This window comes from Oratosquilla oratoria, chromosome 18, assembly GCF_046742065.1.
Source record: "Oratosquilla oratoria isolate Oo_2021 chromosome 18, ASM4674206v1, whole genome shotgun sequence".
NCBI classification, from domain to species: domain Eukaryota; kingdom Metazoa; phylum Arthropoda; class Malacostraca; order Stomatopoda; family Squillidae; genus Oratosquilla; species Oratosquilla oratoria.
Genome location: NC_134794.1, coordinates 38,608,439 through 38,626,573, shown reverse-complemented (window position 1 = coordinate 38,626,573; position 18,135 = coordinate 38,608,439). Strand labels below are relative to the sequence as shown.

At 39.5% G+C, this 18,135-nt stretch overlaps 1 protein-coding gene across 1 annotated transcript in view; it reads left to right on the top strand.

Moving 5' to 3' along the window:
• LOC143035158 (lon protease homolog 2, peroxisomal-like) overlaps positions 1-18,135 on the top strand; it is an 87,775-nt gene that overhangs the window by 39,545 nt on the left and 30,095 nt on the right. Inside the window, exons 8-12 of the mRNA XM_076201792.1 lie at positions 2,927-3,086; positions 6,456-6,550; positions 9,615-9,767; positions 12,783-12,875; positions 16,656-16,764. Of these exons, the coding sequence (XP_076057907.1) occupies positions 2,927-3,086; positions 6,456-6,550; positions 9,615-9,767; positions 12,783-12,875; positions 16,656-16,764 (610 nt within the window). The remainder of the gene's footprint in view (positions 1-2,926; positions 3,087-6,455; positions 6,551-9,614; positions 9,768-12,782; positions 12,876-16,655; positions 16,765-18,135) is intronic.

Sequence of the window (18,135 nt, the reverse complement as noted above, 5' to 3'; positions counted from 1 at the left end):
CTTGTGCCCAAACCATCCCAGTATATATATTCTTTTAAACCCTATGTACCAGGGCACTGTCTGCAAAACTTACATGCAATGTATACCTCGCAGAATTTTTTCTATCAGTGTTGCTTTGGTTATTCTTAGGTTTCATTTAGCCACAGTTTTTCCCCAGTGGGGAAAGTTAGATTGTTTTTCATCTCCTTATATTTGTATAAAAATGGATTAAAAACCATCAAAAACTCAAAACAGATTCATTGGAGGATCTTGGTTGCAGTCCTTGAGTCACTGCACAGGGAGGTAGGACTACTTGGATTTGAGGTCTCCGGGACCAAGATCAAGGTCCATGAGTTTGGGGGATTACTGGATGACACAGTTCAGTCTGCCTGCACATGTGGTGAGGACATTGAGGTCTTGGAATGCTTTATATAGCATGGTAGTGCAGTGCATAACAGTGGTGGGTCATGTCAGGAAGTACTTCAAAGGATTGGCATTGCCTATGGTGTTATGGACTCTCTCAACCAGATTATATGGCATTTTCTTTATTTATGCTGGACAACTAAGATTTGAATCTTCAAATCACTTGTGCTCCCTTTCTTGCTGTACGACTGTGAGACATGAACATTGAATGCTGACTTCAAGAGGTGTCTCAATGTCTCGGGTACCAAGTGCTTTTGGAAAATCATAGGGAGAATCACTGGAATGACTGATATCAAACCAGAGACTGTACTGTGAAACACAGTCTGGGACAGGTACCACCATAATTTGGGAATGTCAACTTTGGATATATGAACATGTGGCATGTTTCCCTGATGTTGACCCTACTCACAGGGTTGTTTCCTCACTGCAGAGAGATCTGACCAGGGTTTGGGAATGGAGTCAGAAGTGGGAAGTAGACTTCAACATTAACCACTTCCATACGGTGCCGCATACGTAGGCAGCATGAGGAGCAAGTGGATATGAGGGGCTGCCATGTTGGTGTCTTGATTATATTTATTGTAGTTGCCCCTGCATAATGACATACTCTCTAAACTGTCTTCATCACATTTTCTATGGTTATCAAAATTCATGGATGAAAGAGAGAACGATCAATATAAGCAGTGACTATATTTTATGATGCGAGTATTATTACGACACATCGTATGTCTGCCAGATAATGCTGCCCGCAAGATTTTGGCCCGGAGTGAAGAGGTTAAGAAATGTAGCATAATAGAATTTAAAAAAAAAAAAAAAAAAAAAAAAAAAAATGGGTGAAAAGGAAGTAAAGAAAGTGGGATTTGGAAAAGACATGGGAGTAATCATCACAAAAGATATGTCCCCTGACAAACATATAAACAAAATTGTCAGTGAAACCTGTAACTTACTAAGATCAATTAAAGTGGCTTTTACTTACTTGAATGAAACAGTATTTAAAGAAAATACTAGTCGGTCTGATAAGGCCAAAATTGGAGTATGCAGTGACACTATGGTCACCCAGTACTAAAAAGAATATAAGGAAGGTTGAGAGAATCCAGAGAATAATGACAAAGATGGCTCCAATGCTATCTAAACTGTCATATGAAGAAAGATTGTCAAAACTAGAATTACTGACTCTGGAACAAGGAAGAGAAAGAAATGACTTGTTGACCATCAACAGAATTATGAGAGGTATAGAAGTCCTTGATAGAGAAGACTTACTAAATTGGGATAAGAGAAACACAAGAGGACATGGAAGGAAGCTCAAAAGGGATAGTTATAGAAGAGACCTGAAAAAGAACAGCTTTCCCCACAGGGTGGTGGATGTATGGAACATACTAGACAAAACAAGAGTGTGCAAAAACAATACAAGAATTTAAGAGCAAATTAGATATGGCGAGATACAGAGACGGGACACCATGAGCATAGCTCCCCTTCCCGTAAGATACAACTAGGTAAATACAAGAGACAACCATGGTATTGATAAAAGAATATTGGAACATAAATATGAAATGAAAACTTACAATATGAATAATGCCATTTTTAGACATAGATTCTATACAGGCCACAATGCTGACTGGACTAATTCTAAGATTATTAAATATGAAAACCATACTATGAAATGTAGACGTTTTGAATCTGCTTTTATATCTCTCATTGATAATATAAATCAAAAGAATGGATTTTTTTACAACAAATAAACCTGTAGCAATTTTAATAACCAAGTAAAAAGCAATTTATGCAAATTGTGTTTACACCAGTTTTATGTTTGTTTCTCCCCGCAAACTCGGGCCATGTAAGGAGTTAGATGTTTCTCCACTGTGTTGTTTCTGAAGAGGCCCTGCTGGGCAAAACGTTAAATACATTGGATCACATACTCTGCGTTTGGCCTCTCTCCTACAAGAGACAACCATTGATGGAAGAGACAAAGGGGACACCCATAAAATTTATGGCTGGGGCAAGTCTGTCAAACCTGTCGAGAGTTGTTTGGAATGGGAAGGGAGGGAGGCTGCATAAGGTAAGGGAGGTTAATCTCTTCAATACAAGTCAGATATTCGCACACACATTAGCTGCCTCATGTACGATGATACATCACATTACATGTATTGTAGAATATAAAGTTACATCTGATGTATTTGTTCTCTTTCACCCAGAATGTAACCACAGAATACATGATTAAACTTGTTCACAGAATGTGGGGGTCACTCAGCTAATACTACAAAATAAATAAAATCATGAAGCCAACATTGGTATCCTCATATACTCACTTGTGCCTCATATTGCCTATGTAGGCATTATCGTATTCAAGGGGGTTAAGAGAAGTGCAGAAAAGTTACTACCATATCTAAATTTGTACCATATGACTAACTTGTGAAAGTATCATATAGACTAGAAGGTAAAACATTGTGAAAAGTTAAATACTCAGTGTTGCTGTAAAATCTTTTTTCATTGAACAAATCAGTAAATAGTGAAGTTCTATTTTCTACAGGTGAAGAGGCGCATCCTAGAATACCTGGCAGTGCGGCAGTTGCGTGGTGACTTGCGTGGCCCCATCCTATGCTTTGTGGGCCCTCCTGGTGTTGGCAAGACTAGTGTTGCACGTTCTATAGCAAATACACTGGGACGGCCATTCCATAGGATATCATTAGGTGGGTAGTATATTTCAAAGTACATACATACATATACCAAAGGCTTTTTTCCCCCTTACAAGGGAGGTAGCAAAAAAACAAAGGCATAAAAACCACTCCCACTCATTCCATCCCTATCACACTCCACTCCCCTCCACCCTCTTTCCTCCCTCTTATAATGGCACCTCCTGGATGATGGGTTATCCCTGCATCTCACCCACTGCCCTGGGTCAGAAGCAGTGTCACAAGATGCAGCACATCCACAGTAAGGCTGCTTCATTAAATCAGCATCCCCCCCCTCTCTGTCCCCTCATGCAGAAAAGGAGAAGACTGAGAGAAATCCCTTCAGGATGTGTCAAATTTTCTCATACTCCTTCACCCCCCATGCCCCACCCATTTCACCTCATGGATCACATCATCCATATACAACCATTCTCCATTCACCCCTGTCTTCTGCCCTCTCCTGTCCTTCCTCAGCAGACATTCACCTCTTCCCCAAAGCCCCTTTTACCCCATCCATCCATCATATGCTAGGTCGCCCCCTCATATTCACTCCTTCCACATCTGCCTTCCACACCTCTTTTACTAGTCCTTCTTTACTCATTCTTTCCATGTGTCCAAGCCATCCCAATATTCTTTCATCCACCCTATCTCCCAGCACCCTTTTCAACCCCATTCTCCTCCTCACCTCCTCATTTCTCACTCTATCTAGCCTAGTAACCCCTATCATACTTCTTGGACACCTCATCTCAGACACATTCAAACTCCTCCTCTCTTATGTACCATGTGTCTGCCCCATACAGTGCTGTTGGCACAATCACTCCTTCATACAATCTCCTCTTAGCATCCATTCCCAAATGTCTATTTCTCATTACACTTTTTAATCCACCAAGGCATTTACTTGCTTCTGTCAATTTGTATTCCACCTCCATCCCCATTCCTCCCTTTCCTGCCACATTCACACCCAACTATCTAAAACTATCCACTTCCAGTCTCTCTCCCTTAATACTCACTTCCAGTCTGCTGCCACTTTCACCCCTTGTACATCTCATCACCTTATTTTTACCCACATTAATCTTGAACTTCCTTCTTTCACACACCTTCCCAAACTCTGTCACTAACTTCCTCAATCCCTCCTCTGATTCTGCTACAAGCGCAGTGTCATCCGCAAACAACAGCTGGCTTATCTCCCACTTTTCTCCATTTTCTTTAACCATCTCCAATCCCTGACCCACCACCCTTGCATTTACCTCTTGCACCACCCCATCCCTCAAAGTAGACATTTTTATTATATTTACTTAATTATATCTATCATATGCAGGAAGGTAAGTACACTTATGTGGGAGTTCCATTTTTTATATATTGTGTTGGTAGAGGGGAAAAGAATTCTGCAACTGTGTTTTCCAGGTGTGTCATAGAAGGCGGCTAAGTAGGACAGAGTGATGGGACTAGGAATTCTACTCTGTGTGTGTTTATCCAATAAGAAATCAAGGTATAAGAGTTTAGAAGGAGAACTGCGACCAGAACCCTAAAGTTCATTAAATGTGCATGAGAATGAAAGGGAAGATTGTCAGTTTGTGAGAAAGAAGATAGATGTGTTAGCATTAAGTAATACCAAGTTGAAAGGGAGGGGCCATTTTGAGTTTGGGGAGTATGGTGGGGAGTATGTTGGAAATGATGAGGAGGAGAAGGAAGGAAAGAGTGGCTCTACTAGTAAGTGATATGATAGGAAATTATATAGTGGAGTGGAGGGAAGTGTCTTCAAGGTTAATGCGGGTGAAGGTGAAACTGGGATGGGAGATGTATTTACCTAATTGTAGTATACAGGAAAGGAGCAACGCTCAATGGGTCCTATCTCCTATTCTCTTATTTTCTAACATACTTAGACTGAAATTCATGTAGATTCCAACTTAATAATACAGGTAAACGTCGACTTACGATGGCATTAGGTTCCGATAGATCCATCGTAAGACGATTTCATCGTAAGTCGATCCCCAATTTGTGTATCACTCTGTTCCGTGGTCACTGTACCTAGCCTACCTGTATATTAACCACCAGAGATACTGAATATAGCCTATTAAACATGTACAGTAGTTTATTTAATTATTTTTATCCTTTTTACCATATTCAAACACTATAATATGTATTTTCAGTACGGAACTTAAATCTCGCGGGCAGCAGCCAATGCCAGCCGTACGACGTGTCGTAATAATACTCGCATCATAAAATAGTCACCGCTTATATCGATCGTTCTCTCTTTCACCCGCGAATTTTGAAAACCACAGAGAATGGGATTCAGGGCACATTTGAGAGAATGTAAAAACACAGGGGCGACTACAATAAATATAATCAAGACGTCGAAATGGCAGCGTCGCGAATCCACTTGCTCCTCATGACGCCTACGTGTGCGGCACCGTATGGAAGGGGTTAAATATATCATATCATCGTCGTCGTCATCGTAAAGTCGAACAATCGTAAGTCGCGGCCATCGTAAGTCGACGTTTACCTGTATATTCAATTTCCAATTATCATATTTAGATTTGAACTCTTGTATTGTTTGAGCTTGAACTATATCACCTTCTAAGCTATTCCACATATACATTTAAATGGAAAATGTATTTTGTCACATCCTTTAGACATATGGTTTTTCTTACTTTGCCCCCATAACCTCTTAAAGCCCTCACATCTTCAATCAGGAGATCTCCTCTATCAATGCAATCTATCCCATTTAATGACTTCAATACTGTTGAGAGTGGGTGTGGACAGGGGATTTTCTGATAGGGTAGAACAAAGAGTGCTTAGTTGGTATGGGCATTAGAAAGAATGAAGAAAGACTTGCAAAAAGTGTGGAAAGTGGAAGTGAATGGAGCAAACTTGAGAGGAAGAAAGATTGAGGTCAATGAGTTGGGTGAAAGGGGAACTTGATGTCAGAGGGATTTCTGTCAAAAGATGGGAGTGAATGGATGAAGGAATAATGTGTCTTGAATTCTTTTGTCTGCTCCATAGCTTGTTTGATTGGATGAGGAGTGGAACCAGCTCCAGTTATCATGTTGTGATGTAACAAGGATTCTAGCAAGGAACAGGGCTGACTCTTCAGCCATGAGATGTTAAGGTGTGAGGTGATGTATGGGTTTAATTGGGTGTGTGCTTTAATTTGTCCATCACCCACATAAAGGGGAGAAGGCTCTTTGATATGTATGTATAATTTGCAAGAAATAACTTATTTTTACTTCTCAAATTGTCAAACAAGAAAATAGAACTGAACAAGTATACCATACTTATTATGAAATTCATGTTTTCCTCTAGTAGTTTGAGTGTGTAATGTACATGTATTTTCATGTAACTGTACATGATTTTAAAGGTGAATTAATGGAAAGAATGCTTTCGCAGGTGGAGTGAGTGACCAACATGACATTCGTGGTCACCGCAGAACTTACATTGGGGCCATGCCAGGGCGAGTAATACAGGGGCTAAGGGAAGTCCAGGTATTTGCTATATAATTATGCAACATCATTATATATTATAATGTCTAAGAACCTACAAACAAGATATCAGAAACTATATACCAAAAGAAGGGTCCCACAACAAAGAATTGATCAATCATTAATTGCCTTGGGTTTCTGTTGGAACATGCAGCCCAACTACTGCTGACAATGTTCTCAAGTCCCTCCTGTAGATTTTTCCAGGGGATATTTACCTACCTAGTTGTATCTTAGAGGAAGGGGAGCTATGCTCGTGGTGTCCCGTCTTTGTATCTCAGTGTCTAGTTTACACTAATAGATATAATACAAGAAAGGGATGGATGGGCTGATTGTGCTTTCTTAGACTCAGGAAAAGCCTTCGACAAAGTGCCACATAAAAAATTATAAAAAAAAAAAAAAAAAAAATAGGAGGGATATAAGGTAAACTACTAAACTGGATGGAGGATTTTTTACATGGAAGGAAAATGAAGGTATTGCTCAAAGAAAAGAGTTCAGCTTGGGAGGAGGTGATTAGTGGAGTTCCACAGGGATCAGTATGGGCTCCAATAATGTTTGCTATTTATGTGAATGACATGGATGAAGATGTGGAATGTTACATGAGCTTCTCTGCAGATAACGGGAAATTGCTGAGGAAAGTGAATACTGAAACGGATTGTGAATCACTGCAGAGAGACCTGAACAGGGTTTGGAAATGGACTCAGAAGTGGGAAGTAGACTTGAACATCAAGAAATGTAGCATAATGGGATTCAGAAAAAGTGAAAAAATAATATCAGGACAATATAAAAATCGGTACAAAGGAAGTAAAGAAAGTGGAGTCTGAAAAAGACCTGGGAGTAATCATCACAAATGACATGTCCCCCATAAACAGATGAGAAAAATTGTCAGAGAGTCCTACAACTTGCTAAGATCAATATACATACATACATACATATACCAAGGCTTTTTCCCCCTTTCAAGGGAGGTAGCCAAAAAGGGAAAGGCATAAAAACACTCCCACCCATTTCATCCCTAATACACTCCACACCCCTCCCACCCTCCCTCTCATCTGAGCACCTCCTGGATGACGGGTCATCCCTGCACCTTGCCCACCGCCCTGGGTCAGAAGCAGTGTCGCAAGACACAGCACATCCACAGCAAAGCCGCTTCATCAATATAGGTAGCTTTTTCCTATTTGGATGAATAAATTGTGAAAAAGTACTAGTCACACTAATATGGCTTAGACTGAAGTATGCTGCGACACTATGGTCACCCAGTACCAAAAAGAGCATAAAGAAGATTGAAAGAATCCAGAGAGCAACTACGAAGGTGGCCACAACACTTTCAAACTGTCATATGAGGAGAGATTGTCAAAACTGAATTTACTGACTCTGGAACAAAGAAGAGAAAGAGGTGACCTGTTGATCATCTACAGAATCATGAAAGGCATGGAAGTCCTTGATAGAGAGGACTTACTAAATTGGAATAAAAGAAATACAAGGGGACAAGAAAAGAAACCCAAAAAGGACAGTCATAGAAGAGACCTGTCCTTTTTGGGTTTCTTTTCTTGTCCCCTTGTATTTCTCTTATCCCAATTTAATAAGTCGTCTTTATCAAGGACTATCTAAGGCTAGGTATGATAAATTGGAGAGTAGGAAACAGGACCCAGCAAGAATTGCTTCTTTCTGTATACAGTACTACCTCTCATTAATGGACGTTAATTAGCTGAGTTTGTGGTGTTTTCGGTGCTGTTGTTTAGTGTGTGCAATCACTATGCCACCCAAAAACCACTCCAAATCAACGGATTATTCACATCAACGGACACCGTTACCCCCCTTTTAGTTCGTTAATGAGAGGTAGTACTGTACAGTCAAACGTTGCGTAATGAGTGAAGTTTCATGATTTGTATGCCTGACATGAAGACTCCTTTCTACCTTGACAGCCATGAATCATGATTTGATAAAAACTTATATGGGTACAATTCAGGATTTTTTCCAATTATATTGTAATAATTGCATTATGGTAACTAAGTGGATCATGAAATGCAATTGGAAATGAAACAAATGTTAATGTGGTGAATGATTAATGATGAAATAATATGTCATAGGCCAGCTTGTTTATATACATTCATTATGAAGCCAGTGATAGGAATTGGACACATCATACTTACAGGGAGTGAATGTTCTGTTCTTGTTACTGGAAAGCTTGGCTATCAGTCAAAGTTTAGCACTCATTCTGCCAGCACCTTAGTGTCGCTTGTGATCATACTTTTTCCAAACTTGTGTTCAGACACATTATTTGTGATTTTTTTTTAAGAGAATTTGATAACCCTTGCAAGAATGTCACTGGGAAAAAAAAAAAAAAAAAAAAAAAAAAAAAAATGGGAGAAGTGAAAAAAAAAAACTGTAGAAGTGAAATGTGAAATGATTGAGAAATGAGAATGAGGGCGAGCATGGCTGACCTAGCATGCATATACAAACAGACTACATCAATAATTTGCACTATTCTTAAGAACAAGGATTAGATTAAGAAGATAGATACTTCAAAGGGATTGACAAGAATATCTATACAGTGGCCATGTATTCTTGACAATGTTGAAAAGTTGCTTCTCATGCTTCTTATGGGAAAAATTATTTCACTTAATGAATGTATCACAATACGAGTAAGATTCGAACAAAAATTATGCTTGATAAGTGAGGCTCCACTGTACTACAATTAGATAGATATTAGGTAATAGATATATATTAGGTAAATATTAGATAGATATTAGGTAAATACAATATATCTTATATATTAGAATATATATTTCTATATATATATATAGATATTAGGTGAATACAATATATTCCTTGAGTGATGTCTGGTGGCTGTGGGTCTTCATCAAAAGAGACCTGGGCCAATAATTCAATTGATTATCAAATCAGGTCATAATGGTACTAGAAATATCCTTTAACAGATCATTGTTTTTTATTGAAAATACTGTAATTTTTTTCACCATATTGCAGCTAATTCAGATGAGCTTTATTAACATTAAGATCAAAATTTATAGTGTACACAACTATTCTGTAAACATTTGTGTTATATTTTCAGGCAAAGAATCCTGTGTTTCTTTTAGATGAAATAGACAAACTTGGCTCTGGTATCCAAGGGGACCCAGGAGCAGCTTTGCTAGAAGTCTTGGACCCTGCACAGAACTTCAGTTTTATAGATACTTATGTCAACCTACCATTTGACCTATCCCAAGTAAGTGAGACTGTTAAGAGATTGCTTGTGTAAGTTTAGCATAAAATTTGTTAGCCGTGACTTTTAATGGAACATACAAACAGAACCTCGCATGGAAGTTATGCCAGGAACAAGAGATGCAAAAGGTTAAAGAAATTACCACTATGATTTTAGGGAAGGACTGATGTAAGAGACCAGATTGATAATATGTTTAAGATAGTTAAGTGTAAGAGGAATGGTGTGCATCCAGTGAAAGTAAAACTCAAGTCAAAAGCCATGGCAAATGAAGCAATCAGCAAGTTGGTGTGAGAGAAAAAGTTAAGAAATATTTGGATTAGGAAAGATGCTAATGAAGAGGAATGTGCAATTTTTTCTTTATATATATATATATATATATATATATATATATATATATATATATATTGAAAAAAAAAAATTGGGAATGGATGCTAAGAGGAGACTGTATGAAGGAGTGATTGTGCCAACAGAACTGTATGGGGCAGAAACATGGAACATAAGAGAGGAAGAGAGAAGGAGTTTGAATGTGTTTGAGATGAGGTGTCTGAGAAGTATGATGGCTAGATAGAGTGAGAAATGAGGAGGTGAGGAGGAGAACAGGGGTGGAAAGGGAGTTGGGAGATAGGGTTGATGAAAGAGTATTAGGATGGTTTGGACACATGGAAAGAATGAGTGAAAAAAGACTAGTAAAAGAGGTATGGAAGGCAGATGTGGAGGGAGTGAACATGAGGGGACGTCCTAGGATGAGGTGGATGGATGGGGTGAAGGGGGCTTTGGGTAAGAGGGGAATGTCTGTTGAGGAAGGACAGGAGAGGACAGAAGACAGGGGTGAATGGAGAATGGTTGTATATGGATGATATTGTGATGCATGAGGTGGAATGGGCGGGGGATTAGGGGGTGAGGTAGTATGTGTGAGCAAAATTTGATGCAGCCCGAAGGGATTTCTCCCCGTCTTCTCCTTTTATGCAATGGGGGGACGGAGAGGGTGGGGGTTGCCGATTTAATGAAGCTGCCTTGCTGTGGATGTGCTGTGTCTTGTGACACTGCTTCTGACCCAGGGCACTGGACAAGGTACTGAGATGACCCATCATCCAGGAGGTGCTAAGATAAGAGGGAGGGTGGAAGGGTGTGGAGTGTATTCAGTGATGGAATGGATGGGAATGATTTTATGCCTTTTCCTTTTTGGCTACCTCCCTTGTAAGGGGGAAAAAGCCTTGGTATATGTATGTATATATATATATATATATATATATAGTTGTCAGTCAGAGTGTAAGGAAATGGATTGAAAAAAACAGGATAACACTATTGCAAAGGAAGTACTATAAGGAAATTTACAGTAACATATGCTATTGTTGATGGTTTACTATCAGCTAGGTTGGAGATAAATGACTACTTGAGGATAACTGAGCCTGATATTTTGTGTGCAGACTCCCCCAAAAAACCAATATACAGTTAGGGAGTAATAGATACACTTTGGGAAGAGACGGAGAAGATAAAATGGGTGAAGGGGTAATGTTCATTATGAGAAGTAACATAAAAGTGGAAGAAGCAAATCAGAGTGAAGGGAAAGTTGAAGTAATCCACCTGAAAATTAGAGCTAAAGTCAGAATAGAAGAGACTTCATGATTACATACATGCTCCCACCCCCCCCCAAGACAAGGGTTTGGAATGAAGGTGAATATCAAGAAATGTTGTTGGACACAAATCATCTAAAGAATACTATTGAATAAATTATAGGCCCTAAAGTATCAGCTGCATGCTACTTAGCCACAATAACATGCAGCCAATACCCCAGACGGGGTAGCTTTTGTAGGTTCTGAAAAAGGCTTTGATTTGGTAGAACAAATAGCAATACTAAACTCTACACAAACAGGGTGTTAGGAATTTATAGAACATGTATAGGGGAGGTACTACTGTAATTCCACTATATGAGCTACAGAAAAAATCAGATCAGCAAAGGTGTATACATACATATACCAAGGCTTTTTCCCTCTTTCAAGGGAGGTAGCCAAAAAGAAAAAGGCACAAAGTCATTCCCACCCATTCCATCCCTAAATACACTCCACTCCCCTCCACCCTCCCTCTTATCTTAGCATCTCCTGGATGATGGGTCATCCCTGCACCTTGTTCACTGCCCTGGGTCAGAGGCAGTGTCGCAAGTCATAGCACATCCACAGCAAGGCCGCTTCATTAAATCGGCAACCCCCCCTCTCCGTCCCCCCATGCATAAAAGGAGAAGACAGGGAGAAATCCCTTTGGGCTGCATCAAATTTTGCTCACACATACTACCTCACCCCCCATCCCCCCACCCAAAGGTGTATAGCAGATATTTTGTACCATTGGGGATAATATCACACTATTTCATGGCTTCATAGAGAAAGATTTAAGGCAGGTAGCCCAAGGGAGAGATAATAGAAGTAAACAATTATCATTATTTTTTTGAATGGAGATTAGTTTACAATCATAAAAAAATGTTGAGTAAAATGATCCATTGAGATGTCACTAAAGTTCTGTGTTGATGGTAATATGGCAAGGCAGTACAATTTCATCCAAGCTATTTACAGCTTGTCTAGGAGGGATTTTAAAAAATGAATAGGGAAGGGAAAACTGAGTGGGTTAGAGCGTCGTTACTTGTGGCGAAGGTCAAAGGGATGGCGGTTCGAATCCTGCCACAGTGAAGTTGAACCAAGGGCATGATTCATTATATTCCATGCTACAAAGTCCTCTGTGAGGGGCACCATCGTAGCCTTCCGAAGGTAGGAGTTTGTGACGTTAAACCATATCACAAACTATATCACATTTTAAACATGTTAGATTTGTGGATGACATTCTCATTTCAGAAGTACCAGAAGACTTGCAAAATATACTGATAGAAAATCATTTCCTCGGTACCAAATACATAGACATGCAACAAGAGTTTTTTTTTTTTTTTTTTTTTTTTTTACAAAGGTGTAGTTTAGGTACTTCATGTAACTACTGTATTAGTGTTTCAATCAATTTCTTTTTGTATATTTGCAGGTTCTCTTTGTTGCCACTGCCAACTCACTAAGAAGTATACCACCACCACTCTTAGACAGGATGGAAATTATTCACGTTCCAGGATACACACAGGTTGGTTGTGGTGTCACATTATAGTTAGGAGAGATAGGGAGAGAAGTTAAAGGTCAGAAAGCAGTAGGCAAAATAATCTTTCTAAACTACCCACTCCCTTTTACAAATGGTTTTGCAAACTATTCCAGTTGATTCCACCATTGCATAGTCATATTTTGACTAAAGTATGTGTTTATAAGAGTGAATTCTATGAGATTTCTGAAGATCCCTGAGACATGCACAGCCATTCATCACGCATTGGTGTAATATCATAGTGGCCAAACATTATATCTAGATAATAGCGCCTTAGAATTGATTATTGCATACACACTTATGGTTTCTATTAAAAATGTCACAGAATTTAATTGAATCTGAAGAGGAGTTAGACATTGGAGTTTGTTCATTATCTGTCCAGCCATATATGTCAATCCATAATATGATGCCGAACAGCAAAAAATGATCAGGAAATTATTAAACATGCTGAAGTTGACCTTTTTTGAGAATGATGATAAAATGGGAAGTCTGACCATGGTAGTGAAGAAAGTGGGGAGGAACAGGATCAAGAAGAGGAAGACCAGGGATACATGGCAGAAAGAATAGGAAACACTTACTGGTATGTCTAGGTATAAGTTAGGCCTAAGACGAAAGTAGATAATCATCTTAGTGTTAGTCTAATCGTTGAATTAGTGCTGTGGCCATAGGCCTAACCATGACTTTACTCACCCATCCCCCACCCCCTGGCCTGGGTGGGGGTAGGGTGGGTGGTCTGGGGGATAGCCATAGGGCTAGGCCTAGTGCCAGTCATGACAGAGTCAGTCTCATGTCATGTAGGGATTGGGCAATAACAAAGGTCCTAACTTGGAAGTGTTGGGACAGTCATATGGTCTATCATAGGGCTTAGGCCTACATATGTATGTGACATGTCATTTGTGTAGGCTGTCATGCACATTTTATGAATCTGCAGATTCACAAAATGTGCATTACATAGGCTACTTTTGTCTAGGTCTACCCAAGGCTAATGGCCTGTGTTATTGGCATAGTTCCAAACATGGCAGTGCAATTTGTAATGCCTCCCCTCTAGCCTGTGGCATTTGTTGAAGGCCTGACTTCTTCAAATTTTGGCCACTTTAGGGGCAATCCAAGGACTGACTTGGGTGCAAAGATTGTTGGGATCACATCTGTCTTTAGACAAGGCCTTACAACTCCTAAATATCCACTAGAATGAGCCAGATTCTTCACAAAACAGTTGACCTCAAAGTGATCCATACAAAGTTTAGAATGTGCACTAGACACCCACAATGATCTTTGCTTTCTACTCTGCTCACCTTCCGCACTCATTCAGCCCATTGATCTGCATCACTGGAGAATTGAAAGAAGCTCTGGTTTGCCCATTTTTACACTTGACAGCTACAAAATAGATTATAATTTATTAGATTTTCTCACAACTATTCAGTAGATTCAATATATAACAATGGTGTGTATTGACCGAATAGTTGTATACAGGAAAGGAGCAATGCTTGTTGGGTCACATCTCCTTTCTCTAAATTTCTGACATACCTAGACTCAAATTCATATATGATTCCAACGAACTCTATATCTTTGATTTCCAGTTATCATAATTAGATTTGAATTCATGTATTGTTTGAGCTTGGGTTATATCACCTTCTAAGCTATTCCACATATTTATATATCTATTGGAAAAACTATTTCTTCACATCCTTTCAACATGTGGTCTTTCTTAAATTGATTCCATGACCTCTTAAAACCCTCCCAACTTAATGAGATGTCAAGACTTTTAACGTGCTTGCCTCTTTTATGGGCTTTTCTTCTTCGACATGCATGTAAATAAAATTACGAGGTGCAAACTAATTTAATTTACATAGTTTAAAAGTATAATTTTCTTACAAAAAGATCCGAGGGTGAGAACAGGATGTGGTTGTGAGTCAGAGAAAGCCAATACCCACATCTTCTTAATTTTATACCACGACTGCACAACACAGATGCCAAGGGCAGGTGCCGATGTGTGCCTCTATAAGCCTAGTCTATCCCTATTTGCCTGACTTCACATAATCCTTCTACTTTTTTGTGTGTGAAGAAGGCTCCCTTGACTTTGGGGGTGATATGCTGATGTGATCACATGATTTATATTGAAGCCTTCCAGAGCCTTCTTTGAATATCCCACTTAAAAAGTTAGTGCCTTTGTCACTTTGTACTTCCTGAGGCATATCCACCTTACTAAAATACAACATTAAGACCTTGATGATTGTCTTGGCCTTTTGGTTTCTATATTGTCATGATAGCTAAAGGCCCACCCTTCTGTGTCCTTGTGAGAAGGCAATGTAGAAGGTTTTGTAGATATATGGGATAGGAGGAAACCTGTTAAGAGCTGTTAAGAGTTTTTATGAGAGTAGTATAACCTGTGATAGAATTGGAAATTGAGAAAGCAAGTGGTTTAAGGTAAAGACCTGTGGGACTTTGCCAGGGATGTGTCATGTTGCCATGGCTGTTCAATGTTTACATAAATGGGGTGGTATGGGAGGTAAATGCAAGGGTCATGGGCAGGAGATTTGAGAAAAGGAAGAAAATTAAAAAGAAATGGGAGATATGCCAGTTATTGTTTGCTGACTACACTGCACTTGCAGCAGGATCAGAGGAAGGATTAAGGAAGTTGATGAAGGTGTGCAAAAGGAGAAAATTGGAGATAAATGTGGGTAAAAGTAACGTAAAGAGATGTACAAAGGGAAAGGATGGCAGCAAATTGGAAGTGAGTATTAAGGGAGAGACACTGGAGGAAGTGGATAGCTTTAGATACATGGGGGCACATATGGCAGGAAAAGGAGGAGTGGAGGTGGAGGTAAATTGTAGACTGAGAGAAGCAAGTAAATGCCTTGGGGAATTAAAAGGTGTAATGAGAAATAAGCATTTGGGAATGGATGCTAAGAGGAGGTTGCATAAAGTAGTGATTGTGCCGAAACCACTATATGGGGCAGAAACATGGAATATAAGAGGGAAGAGTTTGAATGTGTTTGAGATGAAATGTCTGACAAATATGATAGGGGTTACTAGGCTGGATAAAGTGAGAAAGCAGGTGAGGAGGATAGTGGGGGGTGGAAAAGGAACTGGGAGATGGGTAGATGAAAGAGTATTGGGATGGTTTGGACACAAAGAATGAGTGAAGAAAGATAAGTAGAAGAAGTGTGGATGGGGTGAACATGAGGGCACAACTGAGGATGAGATGGATGGATGGAATAAAAAGGCCATTGAGCAAGAGTGGAATGTCTGTTGAGGAAGGAAGGGAGAAGGCAAAAGATAGGGGTGAGTGGAGAATAGCTGTGTGTGCATGATACTGTGATGCATGGAAAGGAGTGTGTGTGTGGGGTAGGGGGGTAGGGAGTGGTTATATGTGAATGATATTTTGATGCAGCCTGAAGGGATTTCTCCCCATCTTCTCTTTTTCTACATGTGGGGACAGAGATAGGGGGGATCGCCAATTAAATGAAGCAGCCTTGCTGTGGATGTGTTGTGTCTTGCTGCATTGCTTCTGATCCAGATTAGTAGACGAAATGCATTGATGGCCCATCATCCAGGAGGAGCCAAGAAAAGAGGGAGGGGTGGTAAAAGGGAGTGGAATGGGTGGGAATGAAAGGGGTGAGAGTGGATTTATGCCTTTTGTAAGGGGGAAAAAGCCCTTGGCATAGGGTTGTATGTATTTTTTTTATTTTTATTTATTCATTTATTTATTTATATATCTTAAGATTTTTTTAAAAGAAATTTTTACATCATATCTTTTTATGGAATCAGGAAGAAAAGGTGATGATTGGACAGCTTCATCTTATTCCCAAACAAGTGAAAGACCATGGCCTAACTAGTGACACTTTCACCATCTGTAAAGAATCCCTTGTGTGCATTAGTAAGTATATCCACTTCTAATTTATGAGGTCTGTTAGAAAAATATCCAACTTTATTTATTTGTTTATTTATTTTTTTGCAAAAACTTGATGGATTTGAATTGAGCGCGGTTGCATGAGCTGACCTTGAACCTTTGTGTGCATGTGTGAATTTTTTCCTGCCTGTCAATAGCGTCAGTTGCTGGCAAGCAGCATTTGCATGAGGTAGTGTGTAGTGCTCTTGGCAGTTTTTCATTGCAAGGAAAATGACGGAACGACTGGTGCCACGCTACTGCGTCAAATTTGGCCAGAAACTGGGCGACAGCCAGGTGGAAACCATTTGGAAGGTTTGGATGGCTTTCAGTGATGATGCTATGGGCATCACACAGATTAAGGAGTGGTACAACCGGTTTAAAGACGGCCACATAATGAGGGAGAGCAAGCCATGCTCCGGTTGGCCATCAACATGCCAAAATGACCAGGTCGTTGCCAAAGTGAATGCTGTGGACCATTGTGTGACTATCTGAGAAATTGCGGAAGAGGTGGGCATCAGCACTTTTTCGGCACATTCCATTGTGAACTGAAGATTTGGCCATGAAGAGAGTGGTGGCAAAATTCATGCCGAAGCTGCTGACGGCAGAGCAAAAGCAACTTTGTGTTGAAGTCTCACAGGACATCCTGGACTCCACAAACAGTGACCCCAACTTCATGAATATCATAATAACTGGTGACAAGTCCTGGGTGTACGGGTATGACCCAGAAACCAAATCCCAGTTGTCACAGTGGAAGCAGTGAAAAACTGCTGAGAGCACTACACACAACCTTAGGGAAATGCTGCTTGCTAGCAACTGACGCTATCGACAGGCAGGAAAAAATTCACACATGTGCATGAAGGTTCAAGGTCAGCTCATGCAAGCACACTTGATTCAAATTCATCAGGTTTTCGAAAAGAAAAGAAATAAAGTCGGATACTTTTCTAACAGACCTCGTATGTGTTATTTTGAATCTTAAATGTAGAGAAACTAATGTTAACTGTTGAATGTGGTAATATGCTAATGTTAGTAATAATATATACTGCTAGGCAAGTAGTATCCTAAACTCTGGTTTTCTTTTGAAAACTAAAAATAATTTCTATATATTACACTGTATAACAATGAAAAAAAAAGGGGAAATAAGAATATCCTTTTCTAGTGGTATTTTTTGTGTAGGTCATGAATATAACATATGTTTCTTTCTGCAACCCTCCAGTTTTGTTGCTTACTATAAGTGCTTCCTATTTTTACTTTTTATTTAATATTTTTTGTTGCTGTTACCATTTCTATAATTTTTCACATGTTTTTTTTCTCTACAAGACAGCTAAAATGCCTAGAGAATGCAAAAATTCACCAGACAGT